Below are 26,948 nucleotides of genomic sequence, written 5' to 3' on the forward strand. Positions count from 1 at the left end.
AATGTACAATGATTACAATAATAATAACTTTCATTGCAAATCAATTTATTAAAAGAGTTTGGGTTATCCGAGTTTATGAAAATTGTGCAGCCTACAGATACTTCTTGGCAGAGTTTAGACCCTTCTGAAAGGTCTGCTAAGACTACTTAGCAGACCCTTCTTTTGGAGCTACAAATTGGACCTCTAACTGAGTCATGTGTCCATTATTAATGATTTGGCATTTTTTCTCGATTTTTTCACTATTCCAAAGGTCACATTGGTTAAATGTCGTATGAACTGCTAACAGGCATCACTTCTGAATTTCCAGAAATCGGCACTGGTGATCGGTTCGGGGATTTTCGATGCAGCCGTTGTAGGAGAACATGCCGAACTCTCCTCTTACTGAACTTAGAAGCTCATATGTTACAAAGTCTCGTGTGTGCCAAGTTAAGGGCGAGAATTAAGGTAGTGTGTAGCTTTATCCTGTGCAATTTGCTCATCGTAATTTTACAAAACACACCGGGAGCTAGATACTCTAATGTTATTACTGTGCTTTAAGCTGCTTGATCTCTCGCGTCTTCGTTCGATGGATTTGATTTAAAATTTGCATGGTTAGATGCTTCTCATAGGAGTAATTATTTATGAGTATCTTACTATTATATATCTTGTCATGTTCCTTGTGGTCAACCTAATTTTCAACTTAACAGAGCTACCTCTCTCTATGTTGAACTTGCAACATAGTCTGCGTCAGGCCGTTTGCAGGCCATTGCTATCAGTTTACTATTCAACCCACGCACACATTTCAAAGAATTATTCCGTGAGATGTACCCCGTATTCATCATCTTAACTAAATACTGTGAAAATTATATATATGAGATAGGTAAATGTGAGGTTTTTCGATATCTTAAATAGTTGAGAAATAGCGTAGAGATCGTGATGTGGCATCTTGCTGTTTCGTGTAAATATTTATTGTTGGCATCATAAAGCGGAATTTCTTTCCTGTGACCTTGATTTAACTAGAGTTATAAAAATCTACATTGATTTTTTTGCCACTGAAAGCTCCGTTTGGGTGCGGCGGGCGGCGAAGAAAAGCTTTGTCAGTCCTTTCTCTAACTAAAATATTATCCAATCGAGTTTTTTCCATTATTATAGTTGCTCTAAAGTATCATTCACTATCACGTGTTTTTTGTGAACATAGTGCTTTCTTTTTTCCGCTCCTCTTTACTATTACTTATGCAACTTCAAGATTGCATTCATCACACGCGTTTCTGCTGGCTTGCAATTTAACTGATCGACATACGCGTAGCAAACATAAGGAATTCGAGGCGAACATGAGAGGGCTCCTATTTATTATTTACCGCGCATCTTTTACACTGGCATTTAAGAGTTGACTAGTAGTACTAAGGTTATATCTTACCTCCTATTCACGATGTATAATGACTCGATGGATTAGTTCACAGGACTCGAACGGTTCTACGGTGACTCATGTTTTTCTTTTTAATTTACTAAAAGATCAATTACTAAATGCACAACTTTGCAAAAAAAATGTGCCAACTCTGTAGCAAGGAACTAAATTTACTTTTGAAATAAGTCGTATGAATATTTATCGTTGTGTTTTTGACGTTGAGAACTCCCTTCCCTGTTTGCATTGCGAATATTCACCGGGCAAATGTTGTACATGCCGCCATTACAAGACGCGTAAAATATTCAGAAACATCACCGCAGCTCGAGTGGTAATGTGATGATGGGGGCTAAGGAAGCTCTTTCTATTATTTAAGACGGAATTCCTATATGAAGAAAACTACATGATAGTTTCCCGCACGAAGCTCACGGAGTGTTACGAACGATGACCGTAGCGGCGGTTCGGATACAATCATTGCAATTAAGCTCCTGCATATTCTGTAAAAAATCTACGAGTTTCATCCGCAAGCCAACAATTATAATTAATTACAGAAAGTATAATAATGACTGGTAACATACATAGACCTGTTGTCAGTTTCATCATCTTCTGGTCGTATTGAAGTGTACTTGATTGTTGCATGGGATATTTTGGCGTACATTTAGACATGTTTTACTCGTGTAAAGTTGGACTCAAATCAGAGGATATTATATGGTGATAGCATTGTGGTGCTGCGTATAGTGTGAAGTGTATTGCCATCACTATTATCCTCCAGTGAATAATGCAGTGCATCCCGCACTCACGATCAGTCGACCTAACATGATTTGCATCAGGCTTTGGTGTGTGCATTGTCAGTGCAATCTTCTGAATAGAAGAAGACGTGAATAGAAAGGATAATAATTTGTTTATGTGTAAACTCGTCATGTTATAGACTTTAAGTCGCCTTTCCGGTTGTTATTGTAATTATTACGAGTCCATGGCTCTGGACGAGCAGCATATGAATTATTACGTAAACATTCGAGTTTATTTTTTGTTACCGCGGACTCTGCACAGTTATAGTTCAAGAAAAAACAACGGTCAGTTCATTCATTGATATGTTATTTTTTACCTATGAATACTGAGCTCTATTTAATTATTTGAATATTTTAAAATATTCCCTATCTTGTTGTATTTAATTAATTTTACCATGTACTTGAAGTATCCAATTTCAAGGATACATTTTACGCTTGAAGTTAGCTGCCGACTTGCAGTTGGGCTGAGCTTGGCATGGATCGTCTTTTGGAGTTCAGTTGAGTTGAGAGCTGCAAGCATTTACGTCTCATCGTCCGAGTCGGAAAAAAATTGTGGGTTGTGATCGTTCCTGAATTTAACCATTTTAGAAATCGTGTAGAGATAATATCATTCTCCCTAACTCGGCATTCCAGCTGTTAGGACCGGTGCGTTCTGCAGCAGAAAATACGCGTGGTACTCTTGTCTAAGTTAGTTGACCGCTTGTTAGTTAATTTCCCTATGTACGGACGATCCAATTATTTGGACTCGAGTTGTAAAGTATAGGGCATAAATTCAAGATACTTGTCTCCACCATGCTTCACATTAAAAGCTTTTTCAAAGTTAAATATTAAAATGTAAAAACGATTGCGGTGCACCGACGCTCTTTACGAACGATATGATAGTGTCAGTTTGTGTGCATTCATTACGGTTGTTTGACTTGCGACTTACGATGATGCAGTTGCTTATTGAGATTTCAGCGCAAGCTAAATTAGGAACGCTGCTCAGGTTAACGAGCAGAAAGCTCTCAACGACAGGGTACGCGCTTTGGTAACCGTGCTTCGCTAGCAGCTTCGTATGTGCTTCCTGTCTCCCTCTACTCTTTAAGGCAGCTTCCGGTCTGAGCTTTCACTGACAATCTAATTTGCGAGTTATTAGAACATTGGCGCAATCTTCGTCTCTTCAATGTCATGATGGGTGTTCTAGATTCAAGATCACTCGGGTCGTGGTAACTGTTTCAATCAAGTGAGATCGTAATGAAGGCCACGTTTTTAGTGATCCAAAAGCTTAAATCAATCTCATCTTGTCCATCTCCGCTCATATTCGTGGCAGTAGACGTTTATCCGTGTCATGTTGATCTCTGATTCCCGATGAAGAATAAGTGACAGGATATTGCAAGCTTTGATAAATGAAAACTAAGTTAATCCATTTCTATCCAGTTTTGGTCGCCAATAATTTGCGCTACATTAGATTAGTTGACGTAAATCAAATCAAAGTAATTGTGTAGATGCACAAAATTGTAAAGCGACGTTAATTTCTTCTGCCCGTGCGACATGATCGCCTGCAATTTCGTAAGTGCTGTTATATATTTCTAATCTACATGTTTGAACACCTCAATTATTTTCGGCATCATAACTCTCGGAGATACGCAACCCCATCAAGTTCTCATGGATTTTGCTGACACATTCGTAATAGAATTTCTGCATTGCTTACACCCTTACAGTAATGAAACTGTTTTTCATATCACATATATTAAGTACATCACGGTATAGACTTCCAATAACAATATACACAGGACATAAATCACTGTAGTGTACAATTCTCGACATCTATAAACCCGTCGTTATTCGTATCGATTGCACTCGGCTCTCAAGCGACATGGCATAGTGGGCTTACGATAATTACGGGGTCTCTCTTACATATTCTGTTACTTGCGAAGTGTAACATTTTGTTGCGTCCGCTAACTCAAGTTATATTATCTAAATATCTTAGGATGTTTAACCTTCATTTTGCATTCAATGGATTAGTAAGCCAACCTTCGCTGCCAATAAACCGTACAAAAAATGTTTTTCATTATCCGTTCCTTGTTCTGCGGAGCTTATCAGAATATCCGTGAAAAAAACTCAAATTGTGCACAGAATTCAATAACGAGCAACAAAAGCCATATTCTAGGTACCTATTACTTGCTAGGTTACATAAAATTCATGTGTTACTGGAGCAGTAGTAATCCATTTCCTTCATTTGCAACAAATGTAGTTCAAAGTATTTCTGCCAAAAAAAGGTATCTTTGGAGTGTCTCAGAGTATCATATTAGTTGCGGCAACATTGAAACAGTAGGCTGATCATTGTGTGTGATATGACCTTATTACTGAGCACACGCTCAAATTTAAGCAAGTCAATGGCAATACATGCATTCATCAGCAGAGTTGGGGCAGCCTTGGGGATGGTTTGCTGAGAACCAACAAGGACGCTGGCGTTTCTCGAACTCCGCAACTCTCCCTGGTGCCTGAGAATATGCAAATATAATAGCAATTATTCACAAAGAAAAAATTCAAACCATCTCAGGGAGAAGGAAAACGAGGCATTTCGGCATTCCTCTTTTGGTGTAAGAAAATGTGCAAGGGATCAAATGTGTAATTATAATTTGTCATAAGATACAAGTACACCTCTATTTCAAGAGCACCTAAATCGGATGAAATTTTTCGTGCCTCGACTGATTCCGTGATAAACTTTTTAGAAAGGATCAAATCTTTACTGAAGCTTGAGACTGAAAAATTAAAATTCTAAAAACTATTGTATGTTACACTATTACGAACCCTGAGTTGGACTTGGCTTCCTTGTAGTAAGAAGATGTGCCTGTGGTTCTTGAGGAGCGTCTTGAGGCCGCCACACTCCTGCTTCATTTGCCGCAGCTGTTCTGCAGTCAGAGAAGCAGCAGCGTCACGAAGCTCGATGCTGCCTCCCGCCCACCATTCCTCCTTCTGAACACAGAAACTTAATAAATATTTTTTTTAGTAGAGGAAACTAAAATGTTATAATATTGATCTACAATGTTGAGAGAGCCACACCATCGTTGGATTATCTATTCGCTTTTGGCTAGAATTTTTTGTAGCTAATTTAAATTTTTTTCAAAATTAAATACTTCTAGATGAGATACATTATTTCTTGGAACAACTTCATTGCATGCTGCATATGAGTAAGATAATAATTTCAATACTGTAAGGAATTAGTAGAGTTAATTACTCAGGCATGATGATCTACCTTGTCACCGTCGCCCAACAAAAGTCTGACCACGCACTGCACGAGGTCTTCTTTGACGCCCCTGGCGAGTTGTGTGCAGTTACGCACGCGCTGTTCTTTGGGACGAGCTACAAAATCGCCGGATCTTTTCAAGTCAGTACCACGACCCAAATTGGACACGTTGGCAGCAACTCTGGAGTCGATGAACTCTTGAATAGACGTCAACACCGAAGGCCTCTCTTGCTCCGTGTGCAATTTCGAGCGCCCCACGAAGCACTCGCGTTTCGTCGAAGGAATCTTGAGACGATCTCGCTCTACATTGAAGCCACACACGCGGCCTATGACTTCGACGTAGTCCAAGTAGTCGCCGTATTGACTCTTCTTGGTGTTGCGTCTCAGGAATCTGACGGAGTAATATATCGTAATTGTTGATATGGTCTCAGCCAAACGAACTTAAAAGTATAAAATCATTAATTAATACGACACGCAAATGTTACAATTGAGATGAAAAAATTAATAAATTTTGTTCACTTGACTCTTAATTATATTATTTAACATGGTTAGGTGAAAGTCATCAAGTTACCGCTACTCCAGTTGGGGGTTATTAATGGTTCAATGTTTCGATTAATTCAATAAACCAAATCCATATTATTCAGTGGCAGACTTACACTTTCAGAATAATCATCAAAACGTATCATAAATGAAAAGTTATGAAGCCAATATGTGAAACAAATGATGGATAAATATCTCAAGACCCGAAGGGAATAATTCAATTGCAACAAACTGCCAGCTCACATTCATGACACTAAGATTAAGCCTAACAACAAATAGCAAGGGAGTATCTTCAGTGTGATGACCAACTGTAAAGTTTGCATAGCTATTGCAAGCAACGAATAGAGATAAATATCAGACGAGTTCGGACTTCTTGTAGATACAATTTTAATTATCTCAGGAAAAAACATGAATGCTTCGACAGCTATGAGCAAACGCAGGTTGAATGCATTGAAATCAGCGCGACATTAAGGGATATCAGATACAGTGGAAATAATTTCCCAAGTGCAACAGGCAATAAAGATTGCGGATGCTTGAGCTAGCAGCACAGACTTGGTGGTAAAGTCATGAGGGCAGCAAGGCAGGAGGAAGAAGGAGCAGAAGTGTGAGGTGCGGGCAGCCATGACAGGCAGCCAAGGCGTGAGCTCGTCTGAGTGGTTACCGATGAGCCAGTCCACGTCTGCGCTAAAACTTGTCGTGTTTGGTGTCACTTCCAGCTCCTGCAAATACAATTCATTAAAAATAATTTAGTTGTGCTGATTATATCAACTGCAATTCAGTGATATGCGCTACAGAGCACTCAAACTTTCTAAAAAGTGAAATGGTGTAAAAACTCTCCAAAAGTCAAACGTTAGAAAATTGGGAGTGATAACGCTTAGTAGTGGCTCATCAAGATGTCAAACCAAGTAACCATCATATTAAAATCAACAATTTTGTAAGTAAAGTAAGACGAGCTAGTGAGAAATCCAGTAATAATCCTTGAGTAATAATTGTGAACTTGTATTTCATGATAAGGCAGGCTATTACTTATACTAAATGAAACGTTGTGAACCTGCAAATCAATATCAGAGAAACGCTCGAGCCAAATATTGCGACTCTTGATGTCGTAGCCCGTGCCACAGTGGCCCTCCTTTGTCAGGATGTACACGAGCAGGCCGTTGCCACAGCCCAGGTCTATGAAGCGCTGAGGGCGGCTATGCTGTGACCACAGCAGCAGCAGGTACGTCGCGATGCCGATGTCTTCGTGTACAAACTTCTTGGGGTCAGTTCGCTCAGACCACGACTGTGGGAAAATCTGAAGTCTAGCATACACATTGTATGACTTGTTTCGAGTTATTATGAAGGATGAAGAAGGGAATAATGACATGTATGAAAAAATTCAAACAGCAATTTATTTTTATAAATATCTCACAATAATTATCTCAAAAAAATTGCTAAGACCTTGATGCCCCGAGGCTGAACACATGCAGTTACTCCGACATCTTCACAATGCAGTTAATTATAAGTACAGTTCTATGGTGTTGTAAAGTAAAGTTGAAATTTATTTTTCAATAATGAATAATAATTTCATCAATGAGGAGCACCGCAAACTAATCAAGATAAACAAACTAATAATGTAATACCTGAATGAGATGATTGGCATACTTGGTCTTGAGGTTGTGGTAGAGAAGACCATAGGACTGGAGATTGATGAGCTGCAGAGACCTGATGGCAGTTTCCTGAGATACTCGCTGTTGATGTATGGAACATTTACTTGCAGACTCATGCTTAAAGAAATATTAAGTGAATTTATTGGCAACAACTGCACCCATGATAACGTTTACCGTAAATGTCCCCTGTCCCAATGAAGTTATGGTATTAATTCATATGCTAAGCAGTCATAAAAAATAAATACATGAATAAAAATCTGATGAAAAGACACAAATGACTATTATTCCGGTCACCACAACATTTTTTCGTTCTCTTTTTTCAAAATGCCGTCTTTTAAGTTAGAATCATCTCATTTTAAATTAAGGAAATTAATCAAATAAAGCATTTTTAACTATCTTGTCTTTTCTGAATGCTGATTAAAGAAATGTGTAATCGAAATTTAATTGCATAGCTCAACTATTGCCACACATTCTCATTCTCTTTACAATCAATGAAGAAAATATCCAACTATTAAAATAAATTACAAGTGTCAAGAACCAGAGTCAATGTATAGAACGGACGACAACAATGTATAGAACAGACGACAACAATGTATAGAACAGACGACAACAATGTATAGAACAGACGACAACAATGTATAGAACAGACGACAACAATGTATAGAACAGGCGACGACTCACGGGCTTAGCCCACTTGTGCAGACGAGGCAAGACTGTGCCTTGTAGCCAGGCTCTGCCGTCGCCTGTAGGCCCGCCTTCTGCCGTCACTGTGACAAAACAGGAAGCATTATATATTGCAGCTGATAGCAAGGAAAAGGAACCTTTCATTATTAATTCGATCAATTACTGAGAGGACTCGAACAAAAGAAAAATCCTTAGCAAATTTAAACTGCAAGTCCATTTATGAGCTTAATGAATTGCTCTTAACAATAGAAGCGCTTCTGGAATTGAAGCCTCTCCGTCTACAGTGCCTATGAAGACTCTCTGTCTACCGTGTATTTAAGCTAATTAAAAAAAATGTAACACAGTACTCACGGCAGTGAGTGACAGAGAGCGCATTTTCTCGTGCATAAATCAGTTTTCATTGCGATTAGTACAGTGCATTAGAGCTAGAGATGTCGTATCTTTGATACAGGCATGCCCGCTTCTTAAAATCGACGAAAACGTGAAGTCACGGACGGACAGACGGACATGGCGAGCACAATAGTGCATTTTTTCTATTAAGAGAAAATGCGCTAAAAATTGATGTGCATTTAGAAAAGAGAAGCAGGTTAAACTGTTCAATGAAAACCAGTTAACAAATTAATGACTTGACTTACGTTGAGGAACACCGGCAAGATAGGTGCTCTTAAAGAGGCCACAGACAGCGATCGTCTCGCCCTCAACAGCAGCTCCAGCAGAAGTGATGAGGCTTATCATGTATGGTCTTGCTGGCAGTAGCGGCGGGAGCGCGGTGCTGTTCAGAAAAATACAGCAGTCGTTCGCGCCATCTGTGTTTTGGATGGAGTTTTTGTGATTTCATTCTGTTAATTGCATATGTCTATATACAATATAGCTTTTCATGATTGTAATGGACATAATTTAATCACAAGAAATTATAACATGTACAGAGTTTAGTGAACACTTTAACAAATTAATTTTGAAAACAAGTGTTCCATGCCTATCAGAGGGCTCACAGCGCTGGCAAAGACTCTTAAGGATCAAGTGATGCTAATTACAAGTCGAGAAAGTATTAATGGCTTTTGGGCTAGATTAATTCATATCTTGAGTACTAAAAATGATCTTGATGACTGACCCAAAACGATGACTTCAAGAACAGTGGCGTAGCGTTCTTGTAGTTTAGGAAGAACCTTTCTCACCACCACGCAACAACTGCATTTCTCCAGTGACAACCAGGCTTCCGCTAACGCTTCTGCAAGCAGAATTTAAAGCCCTTTATAGTTTATTTTGTTACGTGCACCGTGATACATTACAGTATGGTAAGCTCATTACATGCAACATGACACGTCATAGCAAAGTTCTAGTGCCTTGCACTAGAAAAGTTTATTTCAGAATACATTCATATGCCATTTAGCCTGTTATTTAAAAGATGAATCATAATAATGTTGAAAAATAAGTATTTTCACCTTTTGAGGTGAATTCTTTGAACCCAATTTCTGTAAGCTTTCTAGTCACTTTTGTCTGCAGCTGCATCATCTTTGATTTCGTGCTACACAGTGAAGAATTAGCTGCAAAGGGTTCGCCAGGACTCTCATTAAGGTCTTCAACTTGGCTTGCTGAATTGAGAACTTGCCAAATAGAAGCTAAATCCGACAGATGTAAGTTCCGAGAATTGGGGGAAAATTCATAATCAATTATTGTTGAGCTTTTGGTATTTTGGTATCCAGGTATTTTATTCACTTCAACTTGTAAATCAAGTTTATTATTTTTTTCTGATTTGCCAGTTGCATCCGAAATCACTTGTGTGGGAAAATTATTACAAAGAATGCCCCACCAAATGTCGACTGCGCCGCACAAGCGTCTGTTGAGTATATGAGGTCGTTCAACGTGGACTTTGAGTGCTTCCCAGAACGCTTGCCGGTCTGAAAATGATCCTGGTAATCCAGGTGATGTATATGCGTCATTGCTCTCCAGACAACAGCAGCCAGACGACACATCAATCAAGTTGTTTAAGGGTATTTCATTAGACATAACAGCAGGTGCTTCCACAATTTTGGCTTTCTTGCTAAGTGTAGGGGTGGCCCCGTCCTCAGAATCGTGGTCCATATTATGCTTCTCCATGATAAGATGGTGAAGATTTTACTCTATCTTTTTGTACTGAAACAAATTGTAAATATAGAAAATATGAAAACACAGGCAAAAATTGGTTGATAGATAATAGCTTGCTTGTGATATTTTAAACAAATTCACTGCCATTAGTCTGATAAGTTAAATTATTAATTATTAATATTATTTAATTTTAATAATTTAATTATTAATATTATTAATAATTAAATTAAATTATTAAATAAATTGGCATCATGGTTATAGAACTTCTGCAAGTTAGTATTTTTAAAGGTACACCTAAGAGAACATGATGTTTTAACTGCATAGTTAAAGGATTGTACCACCAGATGGAAAGTAGGGCCCTAAGCTTCATTTGGATACAAAATTATGGTCAAACTAGTTAGCATATATTCACCAAATTATCCTCAGTGAACAATACCATCAAAATTTATAAGTGTTCACATGGTCCAGGTTGTATTTTAGAAAATATAAATTCTGACATTAATTGATGCCCAAAGCTTGTCATTGTGTAGAATGTTTTTGCACCAAAAATTCAACCAAATACATTTGAATTTCTAAAATTGTTTAGGCAGGGGAACACTTCAACTGAAAGTGCTGCTGAAAATTTTGATCATCTCAAGATCTGATGGGTACATTGTACAGAACACAAACTAAATGATGCTGGGAATTACTCTACACAAATAATACCTAGCTAGAAGATTACAAAAACTTTGATGATAATTGGTCCTAATTATTCCAAATACTGTAACATATGAAGCAAACCATCATATGATTAATTTGATTCATGATTTCACACATTATAAATATGTACCTACCTTAGATAACACCCAGTCAGCATCTGTTATAGTTCGCTGAATTATACGATTTATTCTCTCAGGATCATCTTCTTCCGAGTGTTGTCTGAAGCCCTGCACACAAATAAACTTGGTTATAAATTGCATAGTTTCTAAATGAACCCTAAACTATAAACATGATTCAGAAGTACTCATCACCACAATCTGTTGCAAAAATCAACACGTCACAAGTCTGTGGAAGTACAAAAATTAGATCAAATCACCTAACCCTTGAGATGATTTCATAGGCCCCAAATTACAGCCTGGACCAGAACACAATGCAATTGCTGCAACTGCACTCCATGCAATCAATCTTGCAACTTGTTTTTAAGCAAAAATGGATACGGTATATCATAGAAGAGAGAAATCTGGGTCAAATTTTGGGTTTCATTTCATTGAGATGGGTCTTAACTGGAGTGAGATAGAGCACCTAGTCATAATTATACATAATATGTATTATATGCATTTTAACCCCCAAATTGAAGTGGGGTTTCAAGAAGATATCACTTATAAGCTCATATGTGCATTGGAATTTTAGAATTGAATTGTTCTTGGATCAAACATTAAGAATCAGATAGAATCATTCCAGTATCTGTGACTGTTAAGTTAGAGACAAATGAGAAGAAGTGATTAGTCATAAATTAATATTTAGCTTTGGTTTCAATTGATAAAGCCAAAAAATTTCATCAAAAGGAAGCACACTAGATTATTAGTCTTGTTATGAAAGATTTATGTGGCTATTTTACTCATTGTAAACTCCAACTTTGCTGTCCCATTTATGACCAAGTTACTACAGGAGTAAATCAGATTACAGAGAAGAGCTTTCATGATGAAGAAATTTAAATCTTTATGGGTGTTAATAGCATAGATTGACTTTGAACAAATACACAAAGAATATCATGCACTCAAAACACGCTTCAAATGATTGATTAGTAAGCAAGAATAATGATTGGGGGAACAGTTGACATTGAAATAGGCCTAAATTCCGACTCAGGTAGTATGGAAATCAGTCAAAAGCTCTTACCTTGTGGCATTCAATAAATGATAGAATGGTGATGCTCTATTGGCAAATGTCACCTTTGCTAATGAAATGATTAAAAAATTGAAAAATATTGGCAAAAGTAAAAAAAAAACATAAAAATCAATAATACAAACAAGTTTTTTTTAAAACTAGCAAGTCATCTCAAAGACCTGCCACTAATAGTACAATCAGAGACTCACTTGTCGAACTGCATGTTTGTAATGATCACATGGGTCTGTAGGAAGTTTTTCACATGCTCTCATGAGATACTTGTACAATCTTTTAGGAGTTCTTATAGCTGTGGCAGGCTCAGTAAACTTACATAAAAGTGTAGGAAATAGCATTCTCACACTCAACTGTTTGATTTTGGTAATGTTGCAGAATTTATTATAATTGAGATTTCAACTAAATTACTGTAAAGTTAACTTCCTGTAATGAAAATGATTTCTCATAGGTAAAATAGGGATGACTGAAATAGCCCAGGCTGCCCAGCATTGCCCAATACCAGAATAATTTTCATACTTCACCCCGTGCGTGACAGCATGAGCATGCTGCAGAGCAAATTAGCCAACATGATTACTTGCTGAAAGCCACAGGGACTAAATCCCTTCATGGATGTAAACCAGCAAGCCAATGACCTGCAAGCTTCCTAAACAATGGTCGTAACCCACACACTAAACCCCACAATGTTTCTATTCCATGCAGCCTAGCCCCATTGTTTTGATAAAGAATGCCCTGCGCCACAGAGCTATCAGTACAAGTGCTGCTACCTCTTCAGCCTGTCCATTCTTCTAAAGGCTATTCCCCTACCTGTCCATTCTTCTGGAGGCTAAACCTCCATGCTTACCCCCTGCTCCCCCTCCTTTCAGTACCAGCTTGCAGAATAATTCTAACCTAACCCTTTCGCAGAAAGGTGGAGAGAAGGGGGTAAGTGTGGAGGAAGAAGATGTTGGTGAACGCCAGGCATAGTGGCAAAGCAGAGTTTTTTTAGACTCTCCTTCAAGTTCATTTTTGAGTCCTATAAGTAGACGGTAGACCAGAAAAGTATCATGGAGGTACTGTAAAATGGGGTAACTTAGACCAGCGGGGTAACTTAGACCACTTTGCGTTTTTTTAACAAAAACCCTCACAACTCAAAAACTATTTGACATAGAAAAATTTTGTCAATGGGCATTAAAGGCATGTTTCACCCTCAATTTAATGTAGCTAATGATATTGAATGGCATTATTCATACAAATCTGTATCTATTAAACTTTTACATTTTAAGATCTGATGGAAGTGGTGAGTGTCCCTAATAATACGAGGATGTATATAAAAACATTAATGATCTAGAAGCGGGCTTCAAAAAATAAACATTTCAACATGGCTTGGCTCTAAATAAATAAAGATCATTACTTGTAGTTTAATAAACATGAAGTCTCCCTTTTAAAAAGTTATATTTCGCTGGTCATCAAAGATCAAAGTTTATATCAACTATGTGAGTCGAACTAACAATAATAAAATGTAAGACATGTCCGGGTTACTTCTGACTCTTCCGCTTCTTGGATACAGAATATATGGTAATCGTAAACTGCGGCTATGATGATGATGATATCATCATCATCATAGCCGCAGTTTACGATTACCATATATTCTGTATCCAAGAAGCGGAAGAGTCAGAAGTAACCCGGACATGTCTTACATTTTATTATTGTTAGTTCGACTCACATAGTTGATATAAACTTTGATCTTTGATGACCAGCGAAATATAACTTTTTAAAAGGGAGACTTCATGTTTATTAAACTACAAGTAATGATCTTTATTTATTTAGAGCCAAGCCATGTTGAAATGTTTATTTTTTGAAGCCCGCTTCTAGATCATTAATGTTTTTATATACATCCTCGTATTATTAGGGACACTCACCACTTCCATCAGATCTTAAAATGTAAAAGTTTAATAGATACAGATTTGTATGAATAATGCCATTCAATATCATTAGCTACATTAAATTGAGGGTGAAACACAGGAATGGCAATGACTTTACAAAATTAGCGTCAAACAAGCAAACGGATGTCATGTTAACCGGAACTCGAACACCACAGCAGAGAGTATATATATATATTCTATGCAGCTAATGAATTTCACAAACTTTGCTGGAAGAGAGATTATTGAATTTTAGAAAAAGGCGGGATACTTCAATGAAGGGGGTATTACTTTAGATTAAGTGCATCCAAAAAAAGGGTGTTTTTTTAATTATGTTTTTTGGGGTGTAGATTAGGAATCTGAAATCCGTTTTTGGCGGTCGGCATCAGAAAACCAATTTTTTCTGATTTTTTATATATTTTTTATAGAAAACAACAATGGGGGACCTGTGGGAACTGAAGGTTTTGGGGGGGGCAGGGACACGCCCGAGGCTCTAATTTGTCGAAAAAATTGCAAAAATTGGCAAAATTGGCAAAAAATAGGATAAATCGAAAAATATTTTTTAACTGGAAATGATCTATATCAATCTGGGAATGACTGTAAACCTATGTAAAACCCAAAAATCACGCTAGGTTAGGTTAGGTGCGGGCTGGGTGGTGTGGAATAGCAGGTCGTTAAAATGACAAAATAAATTCCCACGTACCTGGCACATCTTCCCGACCATGGGGTTAGGTTAGGTTTTTCTGCCAATTTCGCCTGTTTTTTTTTGGCGAATTAGAGCTTCGGGGAAAAAAAATTTGGTTTTCCGATGCCGACCGACAAAAACGGATTTCAGATTCTTTATCTACACACCAAAAAACATTTAGTTAAAAAAACACCCTTTTTTTGGATGCACTTAATCTAAAGTATTACCATCATGGATACCAGCATTATCATATTTAATAAATTGGTTAAAATCTTGAGTGAATTGGGAAATTTAAAATGAACTGATTCTAAAAAATCTCTGGTTTGTCACTACTCACTATGAGTCTATGACTATGAGTCTATGACCCCAGGGCTGGGCTTATGCCTGCGGCCTGCGAAGTGCCAAAGTGGGCAAGGTGATGTGACAGTCCGGTGCAGGGCCGTTCCCATTTACAGCAGTCTGGTGCGGTCTGCGGACCCTGTGGCTTAAGGCATTTCTAAGAAGTGATGGTATGGGCTTAAGTCATTGGTGTAGGACTAGGAGCTATTGGGCATAATCTGTTTGTAGTATCAGCTTGTGGGCTGAGGCATTACTTGTTTCAAGCTGGTGTGGCGAGATGAGGTTATTGAGGCATGTATGAACAGCTGCATAGGTGCTAGGCTGACTATTTCTATTGCATGTACCTAGACATTGTAGAGGGTTGGCATTGGCTCTTGGGCTGATTTAAGGGAAGAGTCTGGCCCGGTCTGGGTCAAAATAAAAAATTTCGACTTTTTTGGTTTTTATACTCATCTTAAAGCTTAGCCTACATTCTGACGCATCTAACGGTACCAAAAACCATCTCTGTACGTTGATTTATGCGTTCATGACAGATTGCGAAAGGGTTAGGGGTTTTGGAGTTCCTTAACATTTAAATATAGGCCTAAATTACTGGTAGCACACTTAAATAGCTAGTCTGAACACGCTGTACTTCAGTTATCCGCCTGCAGTCATATGGGATGGTTCTTGTGCCGTCGTTTGCAGCATCCTTGACAGAAATTGAGCTCCAATATCATGTAGTCTTACAACCTTGCACCCTTGAATGTCTTTTTCGAGGCGCGCGCAACTTTGTTGGGCGTCGGGCCCTACTGAAAAGTTAACTTATAGTCACTGCAAACCTATCTCCTCCTAGAGTTTTGAAGCTAAAACCATTTGATTTGGAAAAAAAAGATCTACAACAGTGCGTAATTAATTCATAGTGGCAAAGCAGAGACTTTTTAAAGAATCAGTTCATTTTTAAATTCCTCATTTGTTCAAGATATAAACCAATTTCTTATCATTATGTATGATGATGCAGTTGATGCTGGTATTGGTATGATAATGGTATCCAATCCATGATACTTTACTGGTCTACTAATAAGACTCAAAAATGAACTTGAGGGAGAGTCTAAAAAAATTCTCTGCTTTGTCACTATGGACTGTGTGTGTGTATGCGTTTTTCTAATTTCGTTATAGTTTAGATTTTATTCTGCAAAAAGGAGGAGGCAGGGGGCAAAATCAAAAAATTTCTGAAAACTTTACAATATATGCTCCCACACCCACATAAATGAGAATTTCAAAAAACGCATACACACTTCTTTAGATATGGTCTTTATATATGCATCGAATGATAGGGACGACTGAAATAACCCAGCATTGCCTAATACCAGCATACTTTTCATACTTCACCCCGTGCGCAAGCATGCTGCAAAGCAAATTAGCCAACATGATTACTTGCTGAAAGCCACAGGGACTAAATCCCTTCATGGATGTAAACAAGCAAGCCAATGACCTGCAAGCCGCCAAAATAATGGTCGTAACCCACACGCTAAACCCCAAAATATTTCTATTCCATGCAGCCTAGCCCCTTCCCCACTTTTGATATAGAATGCCCTGCGCCACAGTGCTATCAGTACACTGCTACTTCTCCAGCCTGTCCGTTCTTCTGGAGGCTAAACCTCCACGCTTACGCCAAGTTGCCAACACTGGGACAAATTATATCCCTTTACCATATGGCATATAGTACATATCCTATATACTGATATTATTATAGTGATATAGGCCTTATAGGGTTTAGGTAGGTAGACAAAATAAGGGAAACATATGAGAAATCTACAAAAAAAATTATATTATAGTATTGTGTAGGCCTAGATCCACTTTTTGTGACAAATACAGCCTAGATTTTCCAATATATTGAATATTAATTCATAGAAATTGTGAACAGTTCCTAATGATTTTAACCTATTTTTACAACACTTCTCTTCAACTTCACTTCTTGTTTATCCGTTTGTCTGTCTGCTACAAATCTTGTAATCGAAATCTAACATACTTCTACAGTTCTACTTATCCTATCCATCTGAAATTTTGCATACTTGTTTAAAGTTGGAGACAATGCATGAATCAAATGTCAGAATAAATGATTTTAAAAATGAAAAAAATATTTTTTTTAATATTAAAAAATTGAAAAAAATAATTTTGTCAGCTACAAATCTTATAACTGATATTTGACACACCTTTACGTGTCTAATTGATCTGAAACTTTGCACACTTGTGTGAAATCAGAGGCAATGCATGAATGATGAATCAATTAACAGAATAAATAATTTTGAAAAAAATTTATATACTAAAAAATTTATATGTATTAAAAATTGAAAAGTTAATTTTTTTAATTTTTGAAAATTAGATGAGAAATTCATTGTACCGTAAAATGGGGTTACTTTGACCGGCGGGGCAACTTTGACCACTTTTCGTTTTTTCAACAAAAACCCCCAAAACTCAAAAACAATTTGACATAGAAAAATTTTGTCAATGGCCATCAAAGGCCTAATACTGAGGCTACGTAACACAGTGTGGAATTCTAGAGGGATATTAAATTAACCAGTACACATGGCATATTGGAAAGCAGGACCTGAAAGCTTGGAAAGGCCAGGAACTTTCCACTTTCAGTCCATTTACTCCATTATATTATATACATAACCTATCACTTTCCAGCTTTGATTGGTTGATGGGATTGTGATTTTAGCCCCTTCCAACTTTCCAGCTGAGATTGGTTAATGGGGATGCTTTCAAGCTGTGATTGGTTAATGGGGATGCTTTCAAGCTGTGATTGGTTGTGCCCATAAGCCCCGCCCCCAAATATGGTATATGTACAACAGTACTGGTTAACTAAATACTTAACAAACTTGATCAATACAAACAAAAAGCCTGGATAATTTTCAAAAAATCCATTAAATAAAAGAAAAATAGAAAATATCTATCAAACAATTTTATAACAAATCTGAGATACTATACAGATAATACAATTGAAACAGTTTGTCCACTTTTGATCCTCCTTTCCATTTATAGTCAGTCACATGGCAGAGCACTGTATCAAAGGAAAGCATTTCACCTTGGTTGGAAAGCTTTTTTATAAGTGAACTTCCATTCCTAGAATTCCACCCTGACGTAACACAATAGAAAGATTTAAAAAGTTTGCATATCTAATAGGTTAAAAAATTATAATGTGACCCACGAAAAAGAGCTATTATTTAAAGCCTGTCGGAGTACCCCCTCCAATTGTTTTATTTTTTGGTAAAATAATTCCAGGTTTTGATGCATTGTAGTAGAACTCTTCTAGACTTCTTTTTACATATGCAAAAGACAAATTTTAGGAAAGTGTCATAGTTTGCAAATGGGGGGCGCCGCCCCCCATGGGGGAACTTTGACCACCTAATGGCAGCCGTGACAGGGTAACATTGACCGGCTTGGAAATTAAGTAAAATTACCATAGGTAGGGTAAACGCGGTATATTCCGACACATTAAGGACGCATCAAGAAATGAAAAACTATAAAAAAACTACTGTATGCGTTATGTAACTTCTGTTGGCTTCACGTGACTCACAAATCACCGGACTACGCGTCAGCAACGATGAAACGTCACAAAATGTTGCCATATTTATCAAAAAGCCTTTAGAATGGAAACCTACTAAATCCCTATATTCCGTCACTGTGTGTGGCAATATTCGACATGTGGTGAGTCGTATTGCGATCACAGACGTATTTAAAAGTCTCAAACCATAATATTCTTTCTATAAAAACAGTTATTCACTATTTGGTAGAGCCATGTCAACTGTCAAATTTGACACTTTTTTCGATGATCTCACTGGGTAGTGTGCATTGTCTCTCTTTGGATCTCAATATTTTCCCGCTAGATGGCCAAGACCTAGTGTTTTGGCATTAGTTCGATCATCGATGCACAAATGTATGACGTCACCATTTCAACCATCAACGAACGCATGGAACTAAACAAAGCTTAATATAAAGGAAAAACTAGAGAGGTGACGCAATTACCCACAATGTCGGAATATACCGCATTTACCCTACCAATATAACATTTTATGTTTGATACACCTATTAATGTTTTTTTCTTTATGTTTCAGACTCTACAGTCTTGTATATGGTAATTTTAGCTTAATTTCCAAACCGGTCAATGTTACCCCGTCACGGCTGCCATTAGGTGGTCACATTTTGCCCATTGGGCTTGGGGGGTGGTGCCTTCCATTTGCAAACTACCATGGTCAGGAAGATGTGTCAGGTGCGCGGGAATTTATTTTGTCATTTTAACGACCTGCGCGGTGCGCCGTACTACGTTGGTAAAAAAATGCGCCGTGCGCCGTACACGCGAGTATATTGACTACGCGAGTCGAACTGACAATAATAAAATGTAAGACATGTCCGGGTTACTTCTGACTCTTCCGGTTGTCCGCCTTGTCGGATACGGAACGTACGGTAATCGTAAACTGCGGCTGTTATACATACGAAATGTAAACAGTCGGTGTTCAGTGTTGCCATATGACTTTGGAGAAAATTTCTTCTAAAATAAAGATGGCCGGGATTGCGCGAACACTTGTACGAAGAGAATCAATTTTCATTACATTGCGCCAAACTGCCAACTGTGCACTGTGCACAGCAATAGCTTAAAAAAAGTGAAAATGCGCGGGAAAATTCACCGAAAACATACATCATCCTGACTCCTGAGTGTGGGCAAACTATGACACTCTCCTAAAATTTGTCTTTTGCATATGTAGGTAGGCCTAACTAGAAGACAAGAGTTCTACTACAATGCAGTGAATGCACCACAACCTGGAGAGGCTGGAGTTATTTGGAGTCATAGTGGCAAACCAGAGCTTTTTTAGAATCAGTTCATTTTTAATTTCCTCATTTACTCAAGATTTGAACCAATTTCTCAAGTATGATAATGCTGGTATCCATGATACTTTACTGGTCTACTTATAGGACTCAAAAGTGAACTTGAGGGAGAGTCTAAAAAAACTCTCTGCTTTGTCACTATGTTTGGAGTTAATCTACTAAAAAATAAAATTGATTTTACCACCCGGTCAAAGAAACCCCAAGAGCTGGGGTAACAAAGACCATCACTCTTTTTGAAATTAGGTACATCAAAACTATGAGAGGCAGGAGCCAGCAATTTATGGTCAGTAAAGCTTGAGTATAGACCTGTATTTTGCATGTTTCAATTTAAGTTCAACTTATCTAGTAAAAAAATAGCATCATTAAAAAAAAGTGGTCAAAGTTACCATATTTTACGGTAGGCCTACATCAGTAAGATTGGATTCTGGAGATACCTACTGGATTCTTTGGAACTTGGAAGTGTCTTTAAAAAGTAATTTTTAAATTTATATTATTTCAGTAGCCTATGTTCACTGTTCAGATCAGTTAAAACTCCTCCAGTTTTAGTTCTACCTCAGTCACTTCACAGTTCACGGTTCACACTTGTAGACAGAGACGGGGCACCAAGCTCCTCTCTTCGATCAGAGATTTGCCATACTCCGCCAGGCTGGAAGCGTTGCGTCTCCCCTGTCTTGAGCATAGGCGCCTGCGGGGTGACCTTATCGATACGTACAACTGTACAAGTACGTACATGGACTGTACAGGGTGTTAAAAACTTTGACTTGACTTTGACTTTGACAATGCGATTTAAGGTCCCTGACGGTCCTGTTTATCGGTCGACAACAATTTTTATCAGCACCGCGCCCGTCGCAGTGTCTGTTCCAAGATGATCAAAGCCTCATCACTCGTAGCATGAAGGGCTGTACAGGGCCGGGTTGTCCCTCCAGAAACTGTCAAACCTGCTCTTGAAGCTGTTTACAGATGGTGCTGTTACGACTGACTCTGGCAGACTATTCCATGAGTTAATTACTCGCTGTGAAAAGAAGTTGCTCCTTACGCTGAGTCGGCATCTGCCTTTTGCGAGCTTCAGAGAGTGGCCTCTAGCATAGTGACAAACCAGAGATTTTTTAGAATCAGTTCATTTTTAATTCCCTCATTTACTCAAGATTTAAACCAATTTCCTATGTATGATAAGTCTGGTATCCAGGATACTTTACTGGTCTACTTATAGGAGTCAAAAATGAACTTGAGGGAGAGTCTAAAAAAGTCTCTGCTTTGCCACTATATGTCTATGGTAGGTACCTAGCTAGTCATCTCTTCTGCATAAACTATAAAGGTAAAACCGTAAAAGAGATGCATAGACAGGATGAAAATTTTCATCACGTAGTTGTTTGTAGTAGAATTTTATCATCAAGTATATTAGTGAAGCTCTAATGTTGTTAGTTATATGAGGGATTAACTTTCATTAAGATGACACAAGTTGCCACTTGCCACCGGGCCACCCTATTCCTAATTACACTTTGTCACTGGCATGCTAAGTTCACATTAGTATCAGCTGATAACTGCATTTGAACAGGTGGCTCACACACTGGCAGTGATAATGATAAGATTTTAACAAGACTCCATGGAACTGTCAAAATTTTCCTCGTCAGTTGTGTACCGATTGACCTTGAGGATGGCTTGTATTGGTTCCTTATTCATATTTTTCAAGATTCTCTCAGGGTACTTCATTTATTCTAGTGAAGCTGTTAACCCATCATTGCCTTTAGTTATCAACACTTGGCACTTCACAAACGCAACAGCTCGAGGTGAGTTAAAGTAGCTAACTTAGGGAATAAAGGAATATGGTTTCCCGCTTTCCCCAGATAATTGTTAGATACTTAGTGGACACGTTAATTTATCGCAAAACTATGAATTAATTGTCCACCAGCTGGCCCTTCCCTTTAGTTAGGTTTTAAACGGGAAAAATAAAAATGTACCGGTACATCAATACGTTTGTAAGAGCTGACGTCTATGTTTTATCGCAATCAGTCAATGAACCGATACCCAGTAGCCTTATTTTGGACATAAAAAGTAAACAGACAAACTCGGGAAAAGATAAAGAAAACAATGATTTAATGTATATGAACAATTTATTTTATCACAGTCTGTGCTTTCTTGTAGCGAATGGAAGTTTCACAGAAAACTCTAGTACCTACCGGCAAGTGGAGGGAATACTCATTTTGTTGAAACCTATACTATACTATAGTAATACCTATATAGGTTTATACTATACTTGTATAGTATAGTATTGTATATAGTATAGTATACTATACTAGTATAGGTTTATACTATACTATAGTATAAACCTATACTATCAATGGCTAGAGTCTATAGCCATTGATTAGCCCCTTCTTCAACAACTGAAAATTCAGGATTTCACGTTTATTTTAGACTTACGATACAGCAATGAAATAACTTAAATCAGATATATGTGATTTTTTTGTATTTAGAATCAATTCAGCTTTGACAGTAAATTTTTTCTCATAAGCGGAATGAATTTCAATTCAATAGTCCTGACCTTGAGCTGCTGAGCTGGGTAGTGGGTAGTAGAACTTAGAATGCTGCATCATTAAAACTTATTTTTGCACCTGCGGGAAGTGCAACTTTCGACTATATTTGTCGCTTTATTGCGCCAAGATAGGTTATTGCTACGACTTATTCTTATATTTTCATAACATAACATAGTGATGTCGGCGCTGAAGTGTAGGCCTGATGTGGCCTGTCGCCGATTCTTTTCCTTTTCGTGCCTTGTTCATAGATCTAAACTCGTGTCATTTGACCGGATCTTTTCATGACTGGCGATAGTTTGAAGTAGCTACTAGACTTCCACCGGGTTCGATAAGGAGCTAGGCATTTCAAATCTGAACATATATTTTTCCATAGCTTTATCTAGTCTGTTCTTGAACGCGTTCATACTTGGAGCGCCAACGATGTCATCCTCATCGAGGAGGCTGTTCCACATGTCGGTGATTCGAAGCGAGAAAAAATTTTGTCGCGTGGAGAATACTTTTGAATGATGAAACTATAAGTAACAAACAGCATAAAACAATAGAAAATTGGGCACGAAAAAAATATCAAGACTGCCCACCTTTAAACAGCCACGAGTCGTAAGCCGGTATAAGAATCACTATCTGTATTTATTTCACCATCTAGGTACAAATTCTAGGTTTAAAGAGACTCGAAAGATAAAATCTGATACGATTCCTTAAATTTTCCCTCTAAGAGCACGTCTTGCGGGGTCCGTTCACTATAATTAACTTTTTGGGCTTTATTAGCGATGCGATTTTTGGTCAAACTTTTTTATAGACATTCGATAAATTATACATTTAATGTCACACATCTTATCTCTCAATTCCAGCCCGATTTCCTCCCTGGAAAAATTTAGAGTGATCAGGCAGATTAATTTGTTGAAACTTTGGAAACGAAAAATTTGATTGAAAAAGAAAAACGAAAAGAGCGTTGATTGTCAGTCGATGTCCCGACCAGAAAAACGAACTTTAAAACGTTTCGAAAATACTAGCTAGGGGTTTTTGATTCGACAGCAAAGGAATACGCTTTATCACGTGGAAGGACTGCAGGAGCAAGAGAGGATTAATTTCGTAATTTCTCTCCAGCATGGGCACTTTTGAGCGAGGAAGGAGGCAGTGTTCTGGACGCAGTGGAGCAAGGATGCGCAGTATGTGAGCGAGAGCAATGCGACTTCACCGTGGGCTATGGCGGCAGCCCGGACGAAAATGGGGAAACTACGCTTGACGCTCTCATTATGGATGGGTACAACATGATGAAATGGCTCTAAATATAGAGAATATATAATAGATGACTTTTCAAGTTATCATATGTTCTGTGATCGATGAAGCTACGAGATTTAATTATAGAGTTCGTGTGTTATGAGTTCCCATGAAAATACACTTCAGTAATTATGAAATAAATTCTTCATTGGGTCATGAAATATTTACTTTATTCTGATAATTGGCAGCGAGAAGGGACAGGATATGCAAAATAATAGAATTCAATTTTCGCCGCTTAAATATTTTTCTGACTATTGCTAATTTCAGGTAGGTACTGACAAATTGTTAGTGAATTGTGAATGTCCGAACATTCAGTTTTGGCAAAAACCAACTGTGACTGTTCCGTTTCTTTTTAAAAGTCTAATTAAGTACGTTTAAACTTTTTTACAAGCATCGTAATAAGTTTATCGTTCAACAGCAAAAACAGTCCGGACTCGCAATATTCCTGCCAAACTCTTGTATAATTAAACTTTTAAATTACTGAAGAGTTCAGCTAAAGCTTGCTCGTAATTTAATACGTAAGATAATTTAAAGCCAATTTGATTTTGCATATTTTGCAGAGCTACCCACGACGTGGGGGCGGTTGCAGCTCTACGACAAGTGAAGGACGCTATATCAGTGGCCAGACACGTTCTTCAGTATACTGAACACACGCTGCTTGTGGGCAGTCAAGCGACTGAGTTCGCTGTCTCCATGGGCTTTAAACTGGAAAATTTGACTACGCCCAAGTCACAGGAGATGCACAGGTCCTGGAAAGAGCAAAACTGCCAGCCTAATTTCTGGAAGAATGTTGTCCCTGATCCCAGCACTTCTTGTGGGCCGTACGCGCCTGTTTCGTCAATGGCAAGCGGCTGGACTAATGACCAACGAGCTTCTTTTGATCGTTATAATCACGACACCATAGGCATGATAGCCATTGATAAAGACGGCAAAATTTCATGTGGAACATCCACAAACGGGGCTCGGAATAAGATTCCTGGACGAGTCGGAGATTCGCCAATTCCAGGCAGCGGTTGTTACGTCGATAGGAACGTAGGAGGCGCCGCAGCCACCGGGGATGGTGATGTTATGATGAGACTCCTGCCTGCTCTGATATCCGTTGAGAAGATGCGTGATGGATATTCACCAGAAGAAGCTTCAAGAATGTCCCTTCAAAGAATCATTGATTACTATCCCAATTTCGAAGGTGCCATAGTATCCGCCTCTTTGGACGGGCGGCATGGAGGAGCTTGTAATGGCTTCACAACTTTCCAGTACAGTTTGGCGGACTCAGAAAATGGAGTCACAACGGTTGATGTTTCTTGCTCATGAATGATTTACTATTTATATAGTTAGTGCGTGATGACTATTTTACTATTCATGCTCGTTATGTAATAAATAAATAGAATTTAATGACGTTAGAAGTCGAGTTTACATACGACTATTTCTCCTTTTACTACAATTAATTTCTTCACCACCGCGATGTTTTATGAATATAGTAATTTTATTATTAGGGGTTTGACACCGTGTTATTTACAGGTTTCATTTCAAATTAAATGCATCAGTTGAGTTATATCAGTTTCTTCAACCCTGTCAAACTAACGTGTGATAAAAATTTAAAAGTTCTGAAAATTGATATTTGTAATTACCCTGGTATTAAAGACACAATTTTAAACATAGATATTTAATCTTGAAGCATGACTTTATTTCGTATTTTCTTGCAGGTTCGTACTCTTTACGTTCGTACGTTCGTACTCTTTTTTTTCGTACTCTTTAAAATCAACAACTCGTGACATTTGGAACATTTGATTGGAATTTTCTTACCGTTTAATCTCAATGAAATCTTTGGGACACGAAGGTTAAAAATTTTGATCGGTCAACCGTGATATTTATATCCCAAATGCAAGTCTTGAGCTTCATTAAAATCTTCCACAAAAACACCACCTGGAGCTCGGCCAGCAATTATCGGAAAACATCAGAGCTGTGATAAATAAGCAAGACGCAGCTCCAGCCATCCAAACGCTTGGCCTCAATAACACACCAGAGGCCATACTTTCAAAATTCGCTAAGTGGACTTTAGTACTTATACGCTCTTTTTTCTTGTCTGTGATTGGTGGATTTTGCTTGTAAGGCCGTCAATGATTGGCTGATGAACTTACGATCTCTTAACTTTTTTTGAAAGTATAGGCCCTCAGAACATCACAATATACCGAATTTCGTTACTAATTCTCCAACTAAAGAAATGCGTGTAGAAGGGCCGTTAAAAGCTAAATTTCACATAAAAATTCGTCTCTTCTCCAGTTTCGAAGTTTGATTACTTTTTTGCCAATATGATACGTACTGAATAAAATAAAACAACGTAAATAAGTATTCCATATACAACATGTTTGGCAATGCCTCGTCATGATTACCCAACTTAGAATAAAATTTCAGATCAAGTTGGTCGCACATCACAATACAGTCACAAAAAGTTTTGGGAATACGCGCTTGAAAAGCCGTACATATTTTTACTGCGACTGCCCTTGAGCACTCAAAGAAGTAACTAGTCACAAAAATTTGGACGACATGTTTATGACTATAGATTGGGTTTAAGAATGAACCCGATGGCAAAGGCATAGCAAATATAAAAACTACACAACGCTCCTTATGCACTTTTAGCTTCTTTGGCACGGTTTAGGCAACACAATCAGTAAGTTTTTTTTTTTTAAACTTGCCTTCTATATATATCATAACATAACATAACATAGTGATGTCGGCGCTGCAGTGTAGGCCTGATGTGGCCTGTCGCCGATTCTTATTTTTCGTGCCTTGTTCACAGAAGATCTAAAATCGTGTCATTTGACCGGATCTTTTCATGACTGACGATAGTTTGAAGTAGCTACTAGACTTCCACCGCGTTCGATAAGGAGCTAGGCATTTCAAATCTGAACATATATTTTTCCATAGCTTTATCTAGTCTGTTCTTGAACGCGTTCATACTTGGAGCGCCAACGATGTCATCGGGGAGGCTGTTCCACATGTCGGTGATTCGAAGCGAGAAAAATTTTGTCGCGTGGAGAAGTTGCAGCGCAATTTTTTTAGCTTATAGCCGTGGCCCCTGGTGTTGGTTCTTGTTTCAAATTCTAGTAACCCTTCAGG

The 26,948-nt window shown here is 38.0% G+C and overlaps 2 protein-coding genes across 3 annotated transcripts in view; one reads left to right on the forward strand and one right to left on the reverse strand.

Annotated features, from left to right (window-relative positions):
- Positions 1-3,748: 3,748 nt before the first annotated feature.
- Positions 3,749-26,948, reverse strand: part of LOC108682755 (probable tRNA (uracil-O(2)-)-methyltransferase) — a 43,450-nt gene continuing 20,250 nt past the window's right edge. The window contains exons 1-12 of one of the 2 annotated variants that reach the window (XM_018171991.2): positions 12,429-12,657; positions 11,190-11,282; positions 9,714-10,404; positions 9,383-9,499; positions 8,907-9,077; positions 8,269-8,354; positions 7,561-7,668; positions 6,990-7,220; positions 6,491-6,657; positions 5,408-5,789; positions 4,963-5,127; positions 3,749-4,652 (exon numbers count right to left, since the gene is read on the reverse strand). In XM_018171991.2, coding sequence (XP_018027480.1) covers positions 4,542-4,652; positions 4,963-5,127; positions 5,408-5,789; positions 6,491-6,657; positions 6,990-7,220; positions 7,561-7,668; positions 8,269-8,354; positions 8,907-9,077; positions 9,383-9,499; positions 9,714-10,368 — 2,193 coding nt within the window. In that variant the 5' untranslated portion in view covers positions 10,369-10,404; positions 11,190-11,282; positions 12,429-12,657 and the 3' untranslated portion in view covers positions 3,749-4,541. Of the gene's footprint in view, positions 4,653-4,962; positions 5,128-5,407; positions 5,790-6,490; positions 6,658-6,989; positions 7,221-7,560; positions 7,669-8,268; positions 8,355-8,906; positions 9,078-9,382; positions 9,500-9,713; positions 10,405-11,189; positions 11,283-12,428; positions 12,658-26,948 lie in introns of those variants that run through there. The other variant, XM_018171992.2, reaches the window with a different exon arrangement.
- LOC108682757 (N(4)-(Beta-N-acetylglucosaminyl)-L-asparaginase) lies at positions 21,564-25,432 on the forward strand. The gene is made up of 3 exons (XM_018171994.2): positions 21,564-21,809; positions 23,658-23,814; positions 24,392-25,432. Exons 1-3 carry the CDS (start codon positions 21,626-21,628, stop codon positions 25,140-25,142), a joined length of 1,092 nt encoding a protein of 363 aa, XP_018027483.1. The 5' UTR covers positions 21,564-21,625; the 3' UTR covers positions 25,143-25,432.

Source organism: Hyalella azteca, unplaced genomic scaffold (assembly GCF_000764305.2).
Source record: "Hyalella azteca isolate HAZT.00-mixed unplaced genomic scaffold, Hazt_2.0.2 contig12764, whole genome shotgun sequence".
Lineage (NCBI taxonomy): Eukaryota > Metazoa > Arthropoda > Malacostraca > Amphipoda > Hyalellidae > Hyalella > Hyalella azteca.

Excerpts from the sequence above, each read along its gene's own strand:
- LOC108682757 (XM_018171994.2), top strand. The coding sequence starts at position 21,626 with ATGGAACTGTCAAAATTTTCCTCGTCAGTTGTGTACCGATTGACCTTG. Across the intron at positions 21,810-23,657 it reads CACAAACGCAACAGCTCGAG|CATGGGCACTTTTGAGCGAG; the intron begins GTGAGTTAAAGT and ends ATTTCTCTCCAG. Across the intron at positions 23,815-24,391 it reads GACGCTCTCATTATGGATGG|AGCTACCCACGACGTGGGGG; the intron begins GTACAACATGAT and ends CATATTTTGCAG.